Genomic DNA, 18467 nt, shown 5'->3' on the forward strand with positions numbered 1-18467 from the left:
AGCTTTTTGGGGCAGCATATTCCATGGACCTACCACCATCTGAGTGAAGTAGTTCCTCCTCATCTCAGTTTTGAAAGAGCAGCCCCTTATTCTAAGACTATGCCCCCTAGTTCTAGTTTCACCCATCATCGGGAACATCCTCCCCGCATCCACCCGATCCAACCCCTTCACAATCTTATATGTTTCAATAAGATCACCTCTCATTCTTCTGAACTCCAATGAGTAGAGTCCCAATCTACTCAACCTCTCCTCATATGTCCATCCCCTCATCCCCGGGATTAACCGAGTGAACCTTCTTTGTACTGACTCGAGAGCAAGTATGTCTTTTCTTAAGTATGGACACCAAAACTGTATGCAGTATTCAAGGTGCGGTCTCACCAATACCTTGTACAACTGAAGCAATACCTCCCTATTTTTATATTCTATCCCCCTAGCAATGAAAGCCAACATTCCATTGGCCTTCTTAATCACTTGCATACTGACCTTTTGAGTTTCGTGCACCAGGACCCCCAGATCCCTTTGTACTTCAGTACTTTCCAGTTTCTTGCCATTAAGATAATAGCTTGCTCTAAGATTTTTCCTGCCAAAGTGCATAACCTCACACTTTCCAGTATTGTATTCCATCTGCCAAATCTCTGCCCACTTACTTAGCCTGTCTATGTCCCCTTGCAGGTTTTTTATGTCCTCCTCACTCATTACTTTCCCTCCCATCTTAGTTTCATCTGCAAACATTGATATGTTACACTCGGTCCCCTCCTCCAAATCGTTAATATAGATTGTAAAGAGTTGGGGACCCAGCACCGACCCCTGCGGAACACCACTATTTACTGATTGCCATTCTGAGAATGAACCATTTATCCCAACTCTCTGCCTTCTGTTAGATAGCCAATCCTCTATCCATGCCAGAATATTACCCCCAATCCCGTGATTTTTTATCTTAAGCAATAATCTTTTGTGTGGCACCTTGTCAAATGCCTTTTGGAAGTCTAAATACACTACGTCCACTGGTTCCCCTTTATCCACCCGATATGTTACTTCCTCAAAGAACTCCAGCAAATTTGTCAAACATGACTTCCCCTTCATAAAACCATGCTGACTTTGTCCTATTAAATTATGATTATCCAAATGTCCTGTTACTGTCTCCTTAATAATGGACCCCAAAATTTTACCTACCACAGATGTTAGGCTAACCAGTCTATAGTTTCCAGCCTTCTGTCTACTGCCCTTTTTAAATAAGGGTGTTACATTAGCAGTTTTCCAGTCTGCCGGGACCTTAGCTGAGTCCAGGGAGTTTTGGAAAATTATTACCAATGCATCCACAATCCCTACCGCCACTTCCCTCAAGACCCTAGGATGTAAGCCATCAGGTCCAGGTGATTTATCCGCCTTGAGTCCCATTATTTTACCGAGTACCACTTCCTTAGTGATTTTGATCGTGTTTAGCTCCTCCCCCCCATAGCCCCCTGTTTGTCCAGTGTTGGGATATTCTTAGTGTCTTCTACTGTAATGACTGATACAAAATATTCATTCAGTGTTTTTGCCATCTCCATATTTCCCACCATTAATTTCCCGGTCTCATCCTCTAAGGGACCAACATTTACTTTAGCCACCCTTTTTCTTTTTATATAACTATAAAAACTCTTGCTATCTGTTTTTATATTTTTTGCTAATTTACTTTCATAATCTATCTTCCCTTTCTTAATCAATCTATCCGAGTTCAGTCATTAATACATATCAAAAAGAGCAGTGCTCCCAATACCCACCCCTGGGGGTCACCACTGTATACGTCCCTTCAGTCTGAAAAACAACCGTTCACCACTACTCTCTGCTTTCTGTCCCTTAACCAATTATGTATCCACACAGTCATTGCCCTTTTAAACCCATGGGCTTCACTTTTGCTGACACTGTAGGAATTAACGAATTCCTACGAATAACTGAGATCGACACAGGAGAGCAATTAAACAGGTCTTTACTCAAAGGAGATGCCACAGGGACTGCCTGGGCAGCCCCGTGGTTTGCGACGTGACATCATCGCATTTGCCCGCGTTTTCCCGCGCTCTTAAAGGGGCCACGCCCCGTACATGGAAACCCTATATACAAAACACAGTAATGCCGAACACAATGGTACAGGTTTAGGCTGGTGTTAGAACATCGTTAAAGATAATTATATACAGTTATCCAGAGTCATTCAGTGGTTCTGCCACATGTGCCCCCCCAGAATTCGCTTTAACGGACAAGGTCAAACGGTGAGGGGGTCAGAACGACTCCTGTACTCTCGAGGCGGAGACTGCTGGGCGGCTGGCGGTTTGGTGGGCGGTCGCACTTGATCTGCCGTAACGACGATGGGTGGCCGACCCCGTCTTGGCGGTTGTGCTGTCTCGACGGGGCGGTCGAGGTCTAAATGTGCTGGCTTTAAGCGGTCGACCGAAATGTGGTTCGGTTTGCCACCGACATCTACCGTGAAGGTTTTGTCCCCTGCTTCCAACACGCGGAAGGGACCGGTATAGGGGGCCTTGAGCGGATCCCTATGTGCATCATGGCGAATAAAAACGTATTCCGCCTTGTGAAGCTCCGTGGGAACGTGTGACCTCTGCGGCCCGTGGTGCGAAGTGGGCACCGGTGCGAAACATCTGGCCGCCTCTTGGTGACTAGCAAGCTGGGCAGACGCAGACCATGGCTCTGTTGACGTTGGTAGGAAGTCCCCTGGGACTCGCAGCGGCTGATCATAGACAAGCTCCGCTGATGAAGAGTGAAGGTCTTCTTTGGGGGCTGTGCGAAGGCCCAACAGGACCCACGGTAGCTTGTCTGCCCATCCAGCGTCCTGGAGGCTGGCCCTCAGGGCGGCTTTCATTGAACGGTGGAAGCGTTCGCAGAGGCCATTCGCCTGTGGGTGGTAGGCTGTGGTGCGGTGTAATTTGACACCGAGTCCTTGGGCCACTGCATTCCAGAGTTCGGAGGAGAACTGCAGTCCCCTGTCCGATGAAATATCTGCGGGCACTCCAAAACGGGCGATCCAGGAGGAAATTAATGTCCTGGCCACGTCCACCGAAGTAGTGGATGACAGGGGGACTGCCTCTAGCCATCTGGTGGTGCAGTCAACCATGGTCAGGATGTGTGAAAAACCATGGGAGGGTGGGAGTGGTCCTACCAGGTCCACGTTGACATGGTCAAAATGTCGCTCCGGAACTGTGAAGGCAGCCAACGGAGCTTTGATGTGGCGCTGTACCTTCGCCTTTTGGCAGACCATGCAGGTGTTGGCCCAGTCGCAGACATCTTTGTGCATGCCATGCCATACGAATTTCGCTGACATCAGTTTCTGAGAGGCCTTCATTCCAGGGTGTGACAACCCATGTATGGCGTCGAACACTTTGCGGCGCCAGACGACCGGCACGACAGGGTGAGGATCCTGTACGGAGACGTCACACAACAGCGTGGTACCTGTCGAATGGAACTTGACATCGGCCAACTGGAGGCCAGTGATGGCCGTTCTGTAAGCCTGGACTTCCGGGTCTGAGGCTTGGTCCACTGCCATGAGGGCGTAGTCGATGCCCAAATGAACCATATTGACGATCGCGCGGGAGAGGCAGTCTGCCACCAAGTTGTCCTTACCGGCCGCGTGCCGTATATCCGTGGTGAATTCGGATATGTAGGTCAGTTGACAGTGCTGTCGGGCTGACCACGGTTCGGCAGTCTTGGACATTGCAAAGGTCAGCGGCTTATGGTCCACAAAGGCGGTGAAAGGACGTCCTTCCAGAAGGAACCGAAAATGGCGGATGGCCAGAAAAAGGGCGAGCAACTCTCGGTCGAACGTGCTGTATGCTCTCTTATTCTGCCGTAGTTGACGGCTGAAGAATGCCAACGGCTGCCACGTCCCATTCACCCACTGCTGTTGCACGGCACCGACTGCGTAGTCCAACGCGTCGGTGGTGAGGGCGATGGTGTCTCCTGGCAGCGGGTGCGCCAGCATGGTGGCGTTGGCTAAGGCGGTTTTGGTGTCGGTGAACGCTCGGGCCATGTCATCCGTCCAGTCTACCGGGTTCTTGCCAGTCTTGCCCTTGAGGGCCTCGTACAGGGGCTGCATGAGTAGTGCCGCCTTAGGCACGAAACGGTGGTAAAAGTTTACCATGCCTAGGAATTCCTGCAGGGCCTTTATGTTCTGCGGGTGTGGAAAGGATGTCACCGCCTCTACCTTCGAAAGTAAAGGAACTGCTCCCTCTGCGGTGATGCGATGCCCCAGGAAGTCAATTTGGTGCAGGCCAAACTGACACTTGGCCGGGTTGATAATCAGGCCGTGTTGGCTGAGGTGTGGAAAAAGGGTGCGTAGGTGACAGGTATGTTCTTCCTTGGTAGGACTGGCAATTAGAATATCGTCCAGGTAGATGAAGAGGAACTTGAGGTCCCGCAGCACGGAGTCCATCAGGCATTGGAAAGCCTGGGCTACATTCTTTAACCCAAACGGCATCCGTAAAAACTCGAAGAGGCCGAATGGGGTGATGACTGCGGTCTTCTGGACGTCTTGTGGATGAATAGGGACCTGGTGGTAGCCCCGGACGAGGTCGACTTTTGAGAACACGGTGTTCCCTGCCAAATGGGCAGAGAAATCCTGGATATGGGGGATCGGATACCGATCAGGAGTGGTGGCGCCGTTTAGCCATCGATAGTCGCTGCATGGCCGCCATCCGCCGCCAGGCTTCGGGTCGATATGGAGGGGTGAAGACCAGGGACTATTCGACCGGCGAATACTCCCTAACCGTTCCATGGTTGTGAACTCCGCCTTTGCGACCGCCAGCTTGCCAGGTTCCAGGCGCCGGGCCCGCGCGTAGACTGGGGGGCCGTTGGTGGTGATGTGGTTTTCCACACCATGTTCCGTGGCTGTGGAGGAGAACGTGGGTCTTGTCAGGTCGGGGAATTCGCTGAGCAGGCGAGTGAACTCATCAGGAGTCAGGAACGCACAGGAGGCGGTGCGTGCCGTCGTGTTACTGCGGTAACACGGAAGAGAATTAAAAGTTGCTGCGTTGATCAGCCACCAGTTCCTAACATCGACCAGGAGGCTGTTGGCGCACAGGAAATCCGCGCCGAGGAGCGGCTGGGAAACTTTGGCCGTAACAAACTCCCAGTGAAAACGTTGCCCCCTGAGGCACAACTCCACTCGCCGTCTGCCAAAGGTCTGAATTGTTCCGCCATTGGCCGCTTCAAGGGCGGGACCGTGATTTCCCGTCTGCACATCGAGGGCGGACGCGGGTAAAATGCTGCACTGCACTCCGGTGTCGCACAGAAAACGACGACCGGAGAGAGTATCAGTGATGAACAGCAATTTACCCGCGTTGCCGACCGCCATCGCGGCCGCGGGGTGCCCGTTAGACCCGTTCCTCGGTGGTCGCAGTGTCAGTTGTTGGGTTTTTGGGGGATGGGTGCCTCGTGGCGGCGCAGTACTGCTGAGTTACAGCAAAAATTTTGTCAGCCTCCGCAGCGAGTGTTGCGCAGTCTTCTATTTCAGATCTGGCAGGGCAGCTTGTACCTGTTCAGGCAGTTGGCTGAGGAAAATCTCGCGGAATAGGAAACATTCCCGTTCTGAGCCCAGGAGTGTGAGCATTTGGCTCATCAACTCTGAAGGCTTGGAGTCCCCGAGCCTGGGCAAAGCGAGTAATCGACGGGCGCGCTCCGATTTTGTGAGCCCGAAAACCCGCAGTAACCGCGCTTTGAGGGTTTTGTACTTGCGCTCCGTTGGGGGGGTTTTCGAGGAGGCTGACAATCCGAGAGGCGGTAGAGCTGTCGAGTGCGCAGACCACATAAAGATATTTGGTCTGATCCGCATCGATGTTCCTCAGGGCGAACTGGGCCTCGACCTGAATGAACCACGAGGGCGCTTGCTGCTCCCAGAACTGCGGTAGCTTTAGTGAAACGGCGTTTGCTTCCATGCTGTGCTCTTCTTTTGTGAAAACGTTCACAAAAATGGGGTCACCAATGTAGGAATTAACGAATTCCTACGAATAACTGAGATCGACACAGGAGAGCAATTAAACAGGTCTTTACTCAAAGGAGATGCCACAGGGACTGCCTGGGCAGCCCCGTGGTTTGTGACGTGACGTCATCGCGTTTGCCCGCGTTTTCCTGCGCTCTTAAAGGGGCCACGCCCCGTACATGCAAACTCTATATACAAAACAAAGTAATGCCTAACACAATGGTACAGGTTTAGGCTGGTGTTAGAACATCGTTAAAAAGAATTATATACAGTTATCCAGAGTAATTCAGTGGTTCTGCCACAGCACGTCTATTATGTGGTACTTTATCAAACACTTTTTGAAAGTTCGTATACACAACATTAACCGTACTACCCTCATCAACCCTGTCCGTTACCTCATCAAAGAACTGAATCGAGTTATTCAAGCACAATTTCCCTGTAACAAATCCGTGCTGGCTTTCATTTATTCACCCATATTTTTCAACTGACAAATAATTTTGTCCCGGATTCATGTCTCTAGATGTTTCCCCACCACCGACGTTTGGCTAATTGGCCTGTATTTGACGGGTTTATCCCTATCCCCTTTTTCAAATAGGCTTGTAACATTTGCAGTTCTCCAGTTCTCTGGCACCACTCCCATATCTAAGGAGGTTTGGAAGACTGTGGCCAGAACCTCCACAATTGCTCACCTTACTTCCCTCAGTAACCTAGGATACATTCCATCGAGACCGGGTGACGTTTCTACGTTGAGCGCTGCAAACCTTTTAAGTACCTACTCTTTATCTAATTTTATCCTCCTATCTAATTTCTCTACTTCCTCCTCCTTTAGTGTGACATTGGCAGCATCCTCTTCTTTAGTGAAGACAGATACAAAGTACTCATTTCATACCTCAGCCATGCCCTCTGCCTCCATAAAAAGATCTCCTTTTTGGTCCCTAATCAGCTCCACTCTTCTTTTGACTAACCTTTTACAATTAATATGTTTATAAAAGACTTTTGGATTCCCTTTTATGTTACCCGCTAATCTATTCTCATACAATCTCTTTGTCCCTCTTATTTCCATTTTTCAGTTCTTCTCTATACTTTTTGTATTCAGCTTGGTTCTCTACTGACTTATGAACCTAACATTTATCATAAGCTTCCTTTTTCTGTTTCATTTTAATCTCTATATCTCCAGTCATCCATGGAGCTCTAGCTTTGGATGCCCTTCCTTTCCCGTCATGGGAATGTGTCTAGCCTGTACCCAAACTATCTCCTCTTTGAAGGCCATCCATTGCTTATTAACTGTCTTATCTGCCAATCTTTGATTCCAATCCACCTGAAATTAGCCCTCCTCCAGCTGAATATTTTCACATTTGATTTTTCCTTGTCCTTTTCCATAACTACTCTAAACCTAATATTGTGATCACTGTTTCCCAGATGCTCTCCCACTGAAATAGGCTCCACTTTCCCCACTTCATTCCCCAGAACTAGATCCCGCACTGTTTCCTTCCTCGTTGGGTTGGATCCATAGTGATCAAGAAAGTCCTCTTGTACACATTTCAGGAATTCCTCCCCCTCTTTGCCCTTTACACTGTTACTAGCCCAGTCTATATTAGGATAATTGAAGTCGCCCATTCTCATTGCTCTGAAGTTGAAATCATAGAATAGAATCATAGAGTGATACAGCACAGAAGGAGGCCATTCGGCCCATCGTGTCTGTGCCTGATCTTTGGGAGATCTGTCCAATTAATCCCAGTCCCCGGCTCTTTCCCCATAGCCGTGTATTTTTTTCCCTTCAAGTATTTATCCAAACCTCTTTTGATAGTTACTATTGAAACTGCTTCCTCCATCCTTTCAGGCAGTGCATTCCAGATCACAACAACACTCTAACAAAATGTTTCCTCATGTCGCCTCTGGTTCTTTTGCGAATCACCTTAAATCTGTCTCCTCTGGTTACCGACCCTTCTGCCACTGGAAACAGTTTTTCTTTATTTACTCTATCAAAACCATTCATGATTTTGAACATTTGTATCAAATCTCCTCTTAACCTTCTCTACTCTAAGGAGAACAACTCCCAGCTTCTCCAGTCTCTCCACATAACTGAAGACTCTCATCCCTGGTACCATTCTAGTAAATCTCCTCTCCATCCTCTCCAAGCCCTTGACATCCTTCTGAAAGTGTGAGGCCCAGAATTGAACACAATACTCCAGCTGGGGCTGAACAAGTGGTTCTTGCTCTTTCTGAAAATTGCCTGAAAATTTGCTCCTCAATCTCCTTCCTGCTATTTGATGGCCGATGGTATACACCCAGCAGTGTAATAGCTCCTCTCTTCCTTACTCGTAACCAAATCAATTCTATCTTTGAACGCTCAAGTGCAATTTGTTCTAAACCGCACCCATTCATTTTGTGTCTGCAGTTAGTGACGTGTGTCTCAACAATCCGTGTGGACCCAATGCCTCCTGTACCCAGCAGGACGGAAGCTTCAGATGCTCCTGTGTGACTGGCTACACCTGGCATGGATCTGTCTGCACAGGTGTGTGGTGGGAATCAGTGAACCCGTTTGGTAATGAACTGAAGTCACTGCTTCCAGATAGGGCTGGACCTTCTGTCAAGTTCCAAACCAGACCGGGGCAGGGCTGAGATCAGGGCATCAGTTCTGAATTTTGCTTTATTGATGTTGAAAGTTAATTTAAAACCTCAATGGGTAATGATAACTATTTCCATGTTCAAACAACTTGCAGACACTTCCTGTCAAGGCCAATGTTTCCAGGGCTACTTGGGTGAGGCATCGGAATGTGTCTGGCAACTCATGAACTCTACCTCAGTATGGGGTAAAGGGGAAAAATTTCAGGAGGGAAAAAGGATTAAAAGGGAATTCAGTAAAATACAGGTAAATTGACAACTTTTAGTTAATCTTTACGTGAGTGGATGTGTCACTCATATTTCCCTCATTATCCGTCCACTTTCACTCTCTAATTCCCATTTTTTTCCTATCCAGGACTAACACACAGATTTGGGTTGTTCAGTGTAATCTAAACCTGGTAAAAAAAAACACTCGTACTAGATTGTAGCTTCTACCATTTTGTTTTGGTTACATTTTCTCCCCTCCTCTTCTGGTGTCAGAATCATTCAACACGGGAGGAGGCCATTTGGCCCATCGTGTCTATGCCAGCTCTTTGAAAGAGCTAACCAATTAATCCCACACTCCTGCTGTCTCCCCATAGCCCAGAGAATTTGTCCCTTTCAGGTATATATCTAAGTCTTTGACCCCTTGCTGGGGTACAGTTGCTCAGGCCCTCACCACACAATGGATCATTCTTCATGTGTTGCTGTAACAGTGAGTGTCCACAGGGGGACATCGCAACTGAGCCTGAATGCAGCATCACTCAATCCCCAGGCTTCAGAGATAGACAGGCCTCTGTGGGGGAGGGGGCGCTTCTTAAAGGCATTTCTAACATACATTGGCTGATTTAAGGATAAGAACATAAGAAATAGGAGCGGGAGTAGGCCATTTGGCCCTTCGAGCCTGCTCCGCCATTCAATAAGATTGTGGCTGAAATTCTATCTCATTTCCACTTTCCTGAACTATCCCCATATCCCTTGATTCCCTTAATATTCAAAAATCTATTGATCTCTGTCTTGAATATACTCAACGACTGAGCCTCCACAGCCCTCTGGGGTAGAGAATTCCAAAGATTCACCACCCTCTGAGTGAAGAAATTTCTCCTCATCTCAGTCCTAAATGGCCAACCCCTTATTCTGAGACTGTGACTCCTGGTTCTAGACTCCCCAGCCAGGGGAAACATCTCCCGGCATCTACCCTGTCAAGCCCTGTAAAAATGTTGTATGTTTCAATAAGATCACCTCTCATTCTTCTAAACTCTAGGGAATATAGGCCTAGTCTACGCAATCTATCCTCATAGGACAATCCCCCCATCCCAGGAACCAGCCCGGTGAACCTTCGTTGCACTCCCTCTATGGCAAGTATGTCCTTCCTTAGGTAAGGAGACCAAAACTGTACACAATACTCCAGGTGTGGTCTCACCAGGGCCCTATATAATTGCAGTAAGACATCTTTACTCTTATACTCAAATCCTCTTGTAATAAAGGCCAACATATCATTTGCTTTCCTAATTGCTTGCTGTACCTGCATGTTAACTTTCAGTGATTCGTGTACAAGGACACCCAGGTCCCTCTGAACACCAACATTTCCCAATCTCTCACCATTTAAAAAATACTCTGCTTTTCTATTTTTCCTACCAAAGTGGATAACTTCACACTTTTCACATTATATTCCATTTGCCATGTTCTTGCCCACTCACTTAGCCTGTCTATATCTACTTGAAGCCTCCTTGCATCCTCCTCACAATTTACATTCCCACCCAGCTTTGTATCATCAGCAAACTTGGATATATTACATTTGGTCCCCTCATCCAAATCATTGATGTAGATTGGGAATAGCTGAGGCCCAAGCACTGATCCTTGCGGTACCCCACTAGTTACAGCCTGCCAACCCAAAAATGACTTGTTTATTCCTACTCTCTGTTTTCTGTCCGTTAATCAATCCTCTATCCATGCTAATATATTACCTCCAATCCCATGAGCCCTAATTTTGTTTAACAACCTCTTGTGTGGCACCTTCTGAAAATTCAAATACACCACATCCACTGGTTCCCCCTTATCTATTCAGCTAATTACAACCTCAAAAAATTCTAACAGATTTGTCAAACATGATTTCCCTTTCATAAATCCGTGTTGACTCTGGCCAATCCTATTATTATTTTCTAAATGCCCTGTTACCACGTCCTTAATAATAGATTCTAGCATTTTCCGTACGACTGATGTCAGGCCGACTGATCTGCAGTTCCCCCTTTTCTCTCTCCCTCTTTTCTTAAATAGTGGGGTTACATTTGCATAAAATAAGGTAAGTTTTATCCAAAATACAAAGAGAAAATGCTGGAGATACTCAGCAGGCCAGGCAGCATCTGTGAGAGAGAAACAGAGTTAACGTTTCAGGTCGATGAACTTTCGTCAGAACTGGAAAAAAGCAGGATTTTTAAGCAAGTGTAGGAGCTGGGAAAGCAGGGAGGGGATGAAAGAACAAAAGGGAAGGTCTGTGATAGGATAGAAGGCAGGAGAGGTTAAGAGACATTAAGAGATATTCAAGGCAAGAGGAGATGGTAATGGGACAGGTTAAGAAACAAAGGATGGCTCGAGATGAAGTGTAAATTGCGCTGGCAGAATGAAAGACAGCTGCCATGTGGGAGAGAAGAGTTTTATCCAGAGTTTTTTATGCTTTTGTTATCGTTTCAATAAATTACTTCTATCACTTTCTATTTTCACATGGCTCAGAAATAAAAATGGTGGATGGAACCATTTAAAAAAAAGAGCAACAATGTGATTGGCTGAAATTGCAGCCATTCAGGTTTGTGCTTTGGTGTCAGCCGTGGCTCAGTGGGTGGCACTCTCACCTCTGAGTCAGAAGGTCGTGGGTTCAAGGCCCGCTCCAGAGACTTGAGCACAAGACCTAGACTGGCACTCCAGTACAGTACTGAGGGAATGCTGTACTATTGGAGATGCCATCTTTCAGATCAGTCCTCTTGGGTAAAGGATCCCACGACACAATTTCAAAGAAGAACTGGGGAGTTTTCCCGGGTGTCCTGGCGCATATTTATGCCTCAAACAATACTGCTAAAACATGATTTGGTCATTATCTCATTGCTGTTTGTGGGACCTTGCTGTGCAATGAATTCTTCCTTTCTTCTAAACTTCAGATGTGAATGAATGTCAAAGTGGAAGCCACGACTGTCACAGCTCGGCCTCCTGTTTCAACAGCCCCGGCTCTTTCCAATGTGTGTGTCGGGCTGGACACACTGGAGATGGAAGGACTTGTACAGGTAACTGACACTCAATCTTCCCAGTGGAAGATCTCCCCATTTCCATCTTTAGTCCTTGGAAGTGTTTTATTTTCTATCTGTTCTGATGATTCCCCAATATCTGGGTGCTGGGATTGACCCTGGCACCGTCCTGGTCTGTTTGCAAACATGCCCAACTGCTAATGAGTTACTCAATGACTAATCAGCTGGGCCACCGAGGATGGATTCCTTTAATTTTATTCCAATCACGTTGAGGGGATTGGTCCTGACCCGGAAATATCTTCCTCCTTCAAAACATGCTGCTTCATACAAAATGCAAAGCCTTGCTGAATAAAATAAAAAGATAACAAATTCATACAGAAAGAGCTGTGCTCGTCCCATACAAGTCAAGGCCTTGAGAAAGTTGATTTGATCCTTTAATAATGGGCTGTAAACGGCCTGATGTCCAGGACCAGGAGCTAATATCTGCCATAGTTGAAAATGTAACCCTTCCTATTCCCAGTTTCTTCCCCTGCTCCCTCCGGAAGCTGCTTGCTCTTACTCAGTTATAGTTCCAGGCCCCTGGTTCCTCATCCAAGTAACCGTTCGTCATGTGAGGCTGTGAACCTCACCAAGTTACTGAACCATGGGGGACATTACAGCCGAGCCAATCCTGTCCTCAATATCCTAACACTAGAAGTTTCCAGTAGGGATCACTGTGTCAGGAGTTGGCATCCTGTCTGATTGTTGTTATATCCGTGTATCTTAATGTTGTGTCCTTCAATAATCAGACAACAGACTGCAGGGAACGATCAACAGGTGTTTACTGAATGAGGGTTCAAACTGCAACTGACTGTACAGACTCAGGGTTTATATACAGGTGTGGTCACTGCCGGTACTACAGGATACAGGAGCTGTAAAAAGTAGTTCTCCCCCTTAAAGGTACATACATTACAATTGTTCCCCTCCCTCATCTTGAGTCACTAAAGGCAACTGTACTCCCCCACTGCCACCCTAGCTGAGAACAGGTAACTCGGGTGAGAAGGGGAGAAGATTGGAGATGAAACATGTGGAGATAAAAGGATGGCCTCTCGACAGTTTGAAGTCAATTTCGAAATGCAGAGTAAACTGAGTAATGAGAAGACTGGTCTTCAATACTCTGTATCCCTCATGGGTCTGCAGTGACAATCGCACGTCTGTGGGATTTTATTTAGATTTGTTGTGATTTCTTCAGAACCGACCCATTCATTTTATATCTACAGTTAGTGACGTGTGTCTCAACAATCCGTGTGGACCCAATGCCTCCTGTACCCAGCAGGACGGAAGCTTCAGATGCTCCTGTGTGACTGGCTACACCTGGAATGGATCTGTCTGCACAGGTGTGTGATGGGAATCAGTGAACCCGTTGGGTAATGAACTGAAGTTACTGATTCCAGATAGGGCTGGACCTTTTGTCAAGTTCCAAACCTGACCAGGGCAGGGCTGGGATCAGGGCGTCAGTTCTGAAGTTTACTTTGCTGATGCTGAAAAATCAATGAAATCTCCACAACCAACTGTGATGTCCCTCAAAGTCGAATAGCCTATTTACATTCACTGTCAAGGATAACACATAACGGATAGTCTCTTTGGTGGGTGGGGAGGGGGAGGGGTTGGAGCCTCTCTGAGACCTGTTAAACTCTATCACTGCAGGGAGTGGGAGGGAGTAATGGGGAGAAAATAAATAAAAGATGTGTTTAAGTGAGCATCCACTCTCAGTGCTTCAGGGCACTAGGACCATGGGGATTGGATGGTGGTGGAATAGCTGGGCTCCAAATAAACAATCGCAGGTGTCCCTGATTAAGCAAAAGCAGCAAGGAGCTTTATGTGATTCAAAGGTTTTAGATCAGGAGCAGACTGTCAGGATAGAGAGACACAGGTGTGTGCTAACTTTGAAGTAAGTTTTTTTTTGATTAATCTAACACAATAAAAGTGTGCAGGAGCTGAACTGAAGCAGATTTCGAAAACACCAAGGGGTCCTACAAGTGCTGGCTGTCCTGAGATAGCGGGTAATGGGTCACCAGAGTTAAACAGGGATTCAGAATTTTAAAAACCCAAAATGGCAGCTATTGGCTTAGTGATTAATCTTTAGGTGAGTGTAGGTGTTACTCACATTATTCTCATTATCAGTACAGCTTCGCTGAGGAACTCCGTCTTTATATTTTACCAGCCAGCTCTATAACAGTAATTGAATTGTTTAGTGCAAACTATACCTGGTCAACAAATTAAAAAAATTAATTACTGCCACTGAGATGCTCCACCCTCCTCCGCCTGGCTGAACTTGTTCTCACATTGAACAGCTTCTCCTTTGATCCCTCTCTCTTCCTCCAAATAAAAGGTGTCGCAATGGGAACCCGTATGCCTGCCTTTTCATGCGATACATGGAGCATTCCTTGTTCCAGTTCTACTCCGGTACCCTCCCTCACATCTTTTTCCAGTACATTGATGACTGTATCGGTGCCGCTTCATGATCTCGCCCCAAACAGGAACATTTCATCAACTTTGCTTCAAATTTCCACCCCCTCTCTGTTTCACATGATCCATCTCCAACTCTACCCTTCCCTTCTTCAACTTCTCTATCTCCATTTAGAAGGATAGACTTTCAACCAATATCTACTATAAGCCCACTGACTCCCACAACTACCTGATTACACTTCCTCCCACCCCACTTCCTGTAAGGACTCTATTCCATTCTCCCAGTTTCTCAGTCTCCGTCGCATCTGTTCTGATGATGTAACTTTCCACACCATTGCTTCCGGTATGTCTTCCTTTTTCCTCAACTGAGGATTCGCCTCCACTGTAGTTGACAGGGCCCTCGACCGTGTCCGTCCCATTTCCCGCACTCACCCCTTCGCCTCCTTCCCAGAACCATGATAAGCTTCCACCCCAGCAGCCTCCACATTCAACGGATCATCCTCCGCCACTTCCACCACCTCCAACGTGATCCCACCACCAAACGCATCTTCCCCTCCCCTCCCTTTCAGCATTCCGAAGGGACCGCTCCCTCTGCGACACCCTGGTCCACTCCTCAATCACCCCCAACACCTCCTCCCCTTCCCACAGCTTCTTCCCGTGTAAGTGCAAGAGATGCAATGCCTGCCCTTTTAGCTCCTCCCTTCCCATTGTCCAGGGCCCCAAACACCCCTTCCAGGTGAAACAGCGATTTACTTGTACTTCTTTCAATTTAATATACTGTATTCGCTGCTCACAATGTGGTCTCCTCAACATTGGGGAGACCAAACGCAGATTGGGTGACCGCTTTGCGGAACACCTCTGTTCAGTCCACAAGCGTGACCCCGAGCTTCCAGTTGTTTGCCATTTTAATTCTCCTTCCCAACCCCACTCTGAGCTCTCCGACCTCGGCCGCCTATACTGTTCTAATGAAGTTCAACAGTAGCTTGAGGAACAGCACTTCATCTGTCAATTAGGCACTTTACAGCCTCAACATTGTGTTCAACAATTTCAAATCATACCCACTGCTTCCATTTTTTCAGACAGCAGGTGTTGGTAATGATTCTGCCATTGCCATTTACACCTCTTCTAGATCCATCTTTTGTTTCTTTACTTGTCCCATTACCACCACCTTTTGCCTTACACCATCATCCCTTTTGTCATTTAATCTTTCCTGCCTTCCATCCTATCACAGACCTTCCCGTTTGTTCTTTCCTCCGCTTCCCCCTTTCTCTGCCTCTGTACTTGATTAAAACCTGTTACATCTCTAACTTATTCCAGTTCTGATGAAAGGTCACAGACCTGAAACGTTAACTCTGTTTCATTTTCCACAGATGCTGCTTCCAGCAATTTCTGTTTACATGCCAAATTGTAGATTCTGCTATTTTTCCCAGCTCTTTTCCTACAAATTTTCTGCTCTCCCCTCCTGATGTATTTGACTCCCTGCTGGGGTATAATTGCTCAGGCCTCCACCACACAAGGGGCATATGTGTCATTGTAGAGAGTGAGTGTCCCCAGGGGGACATCACAACTGGGCCTGATCGTGTCCTCACTCGATGTTTACACACACGCACTTTCCACCCGGAGTCACTGGGCACCAATCAGGAGTGGGGACTATCAGTGATTTCCCCTCCCAGCCCAGGAGAGCTGAGATCGGGCCTAACACCCAACTACTGCCCCAACTGAACTCAGCTAACTCCGTACAGACCAGGAATCGAAACTGGGACCTTCCTGGGCTGTGAGGCTCAGTGCTACACCACATGGGGCCTTTACCCTCTGAACCAACAGAGGGGCTCAACGCATCTTTTACAAGAGTCATGAGGTTCGAGCCTAAATCTGGGTGTGTAGCAGGATAAGGTTTAAGATTCACAAAGCTGGGGAGCCTCCAATGAACTCTTCCTTTCTTCTAAACTCCAGATGTGAATGAATGTCAAAGTGGAAGCCACGACTGTCACAGCTCGGCCTCCTGTTTCAACAGTCCCGGCTCTTTCCAATGTGTGTGTCGGGCTGGACACACTGGAGATGGAAGGACTTGTACAGGTAACTGACACTGAATCTTCCCAGGGGCAAATCTCCCAATGTACATATTTATTCTTAATCTGTTTATTTTCTTTCTATTGCGTGCGTCCCAAACATCGGAAGTTTATTTCAGTCAGGGACAATGATGGAGCCTAGGACCTTCCTGGTCTGATTGACTCAACCACTCATTGCCTGAACCAGCTGGGCCAGGGGGAGTTCCTTTTATAATATTTAAGAATACATTTTAAGAATACATTCTTGGGCGCCGTTGTAAGGCCGGCATTTAATGTCCAGTCCTAGTTGCCCTTAAGAAGCTGGCAGTGAACTGCCTTCTTGAAACGTTGCAGTCTGTGTGGTGTAGGTGCTCACACAATGCTGTGGTGTCTGCTCCCCAGTCCAGCTGCACCTCAAATTTAAATTTGTATTCAAATCCCTCCATGGACTCACCCCTCCCTATCTCTGCAACTTCCTCCAGCCCTACAACCCTCCGAGAACTCTGCGTTCCTCCACTTATGGCCTCTGTATTGCTGATTTCCTTCGCTCCACCATTGGCGGCCGTGCCTTCAGCTGTCTAGGCCCCACGCTCTGGAATTTTCTCCCTAAGCCGCCCCATCTCTCCCTCCTCCTTTAAGACATTCCTTAAAACTTACCTCTTTGAAGCTTTTTGCTCACTTGTCCTATTATGTCCTTCTGTGGCTCGGTGTCAAATCTTGTCTGATTATGCATCTGTGAAGCACCTTGGGATGTTTTACTACATTAAAAGCGTTATATAAATGCAAGTTGTTGGACCGCTGCCATGGTCGCAAATCAATCACATTTGTTTTCTTTTTATTGGAATTATCTCTCCCATCCTTATCCTAGTGAATCCCAGGGATTGTTCTGTGAGGAACCATCCGTGAATCAGTTTCCTTTACAAGGGTCGAGCCTAAATCCGGGTGCGCAGCAGTAGGAAGTTTAAGATTCACAAATCTGGGGACCTCCAATGAACTCTTCCTTTCTTCTAAACTTCAGATGTGAATGAATGTCGAAGTGGAAGCCACGACTGTCACAGCTCGGCCTCCTGTTTCAACAGCCCTGGCTCTTTCCAATGCGTGTGTAGGGCTGGACACACTGGAGATGGAAGGACTTGTACAGGTAACTGACACTCAATCTTGCCAGGGTATAACCAACCCATTTCCATCTTTAGTACTTGGAAGTGTTTTATTTTCTCTCTATTGTGATGAATCCCAAGGTCTGGATGTCTGTTTGAGTCAAGAACAATGATGGAACCTGGGACCATCCTGGTCTGATTGATTCAACCACTCACTGCCTGAACCTGGTGGGCGATCCCTTTATTTCCAACGTTGACATGTCTGAAGGGTGTCCAAACCCTGAAATGTGTGACTGTTTTGAAATGTACTGTTTATTATAAAGGGAATCCCTTGGTGAATAAAGAAATGCAGCAAATCAGAGCTGACAACAAATCTTCACAGAAGTTTGGGAAGATCCCACAGATCTGGAACTGTAGTGTTGAGAACTCCTTTATGGATCTTTGATGCTGGGAAATAGCCTGCCAGATGTTCAATATCTGGCCAAACCTAACTCGCACCAAGTCCCGTTCTCCCATCACCCCTGTGCTCGATGACCTACATTGGTTCCCCAGTCCAGCAGTGCCTCAAATTTAAAATTCTTCGTCTGGTGTTCAAATCCCCCCCCCCTCCCCCCATGGCGTCTCCCCTCCCTATGTCTGCAACTTTCTCCATCCGTACAATCCTCCAAGAATTCTGTGTTCCTCCAATTCTAGCCTCTTGTGTATCGCCAATTTTCTTCGCCCCACCATTAACGGACGTACCTTCGGCTGTCTAGGCCCCGAGCTCTGGAATTCCCTCCCTGAGCCTCTCTGCCTCTTTCTCCTCCTTAAAGACACACTGTCACCTGTCCCAATGTCTCCTTATGTGGCTTGGTGTCAAACCTTGTCTGATAACTCACCTGTGAAGCGCCTCGGGATGATTTACTACGTTGTGGGTGCTTTATAAATGCAAGTTGTTGTTGAACAGCTGCCACGGTAGCGCATCAATCACACGTTTTCTTTGGTGTTAGGATTTCCTCTCCCATCCTTGATTATATCCAAGGGATTGTTGTGTGAGGAACCATCTGTGAATCAGTTTCTGTTACAAAGTTCG

General features: G+C 47.2%; 1 protein-coding gene across 1 annotated transcript in view; it reads left to right on the forward strand.

The window, feature by feature from the left end:
* LOC147105997 (uncharacterized) overlaps window positions 1-18467 on the forward strand; it is a 297066-nt gene that overhangs the window by 151444 nt on the left and 127155 nt on the right. Inside the window, exons 20-22 of the mRNA XM_086009782.1 lie at window positions 8361-8477; window positions 13062-13178; window positions 16204-16326. Coding sequence (XP_085865908.1) covers window positions 8361-8477; window positions 13062-13178; window positions 16204-16326 — 357 coding nt within the window. The remainder of the gene's footprint in view (window positions 1-8360; window positions 8478-13061; window positions 13179-16203; window positions 16327-18467) is intronic.

Source organism: Somniosus microcephalus, chromosome 16, assembly GCF_052327205.1.
Source record: "Somniosus microcephalus isolate GS21.2 chromosome 16, FLI_Smic_1.0, whole genome shotgun sequence".
Classification (NCBI taxonomy): domain Eukaryota; kingdom Metazoa; phylum Chordata; class Chondrichthyes; order Squaliformes; family Somniosidae; genus Somniosus; species Somniosus microcephalus.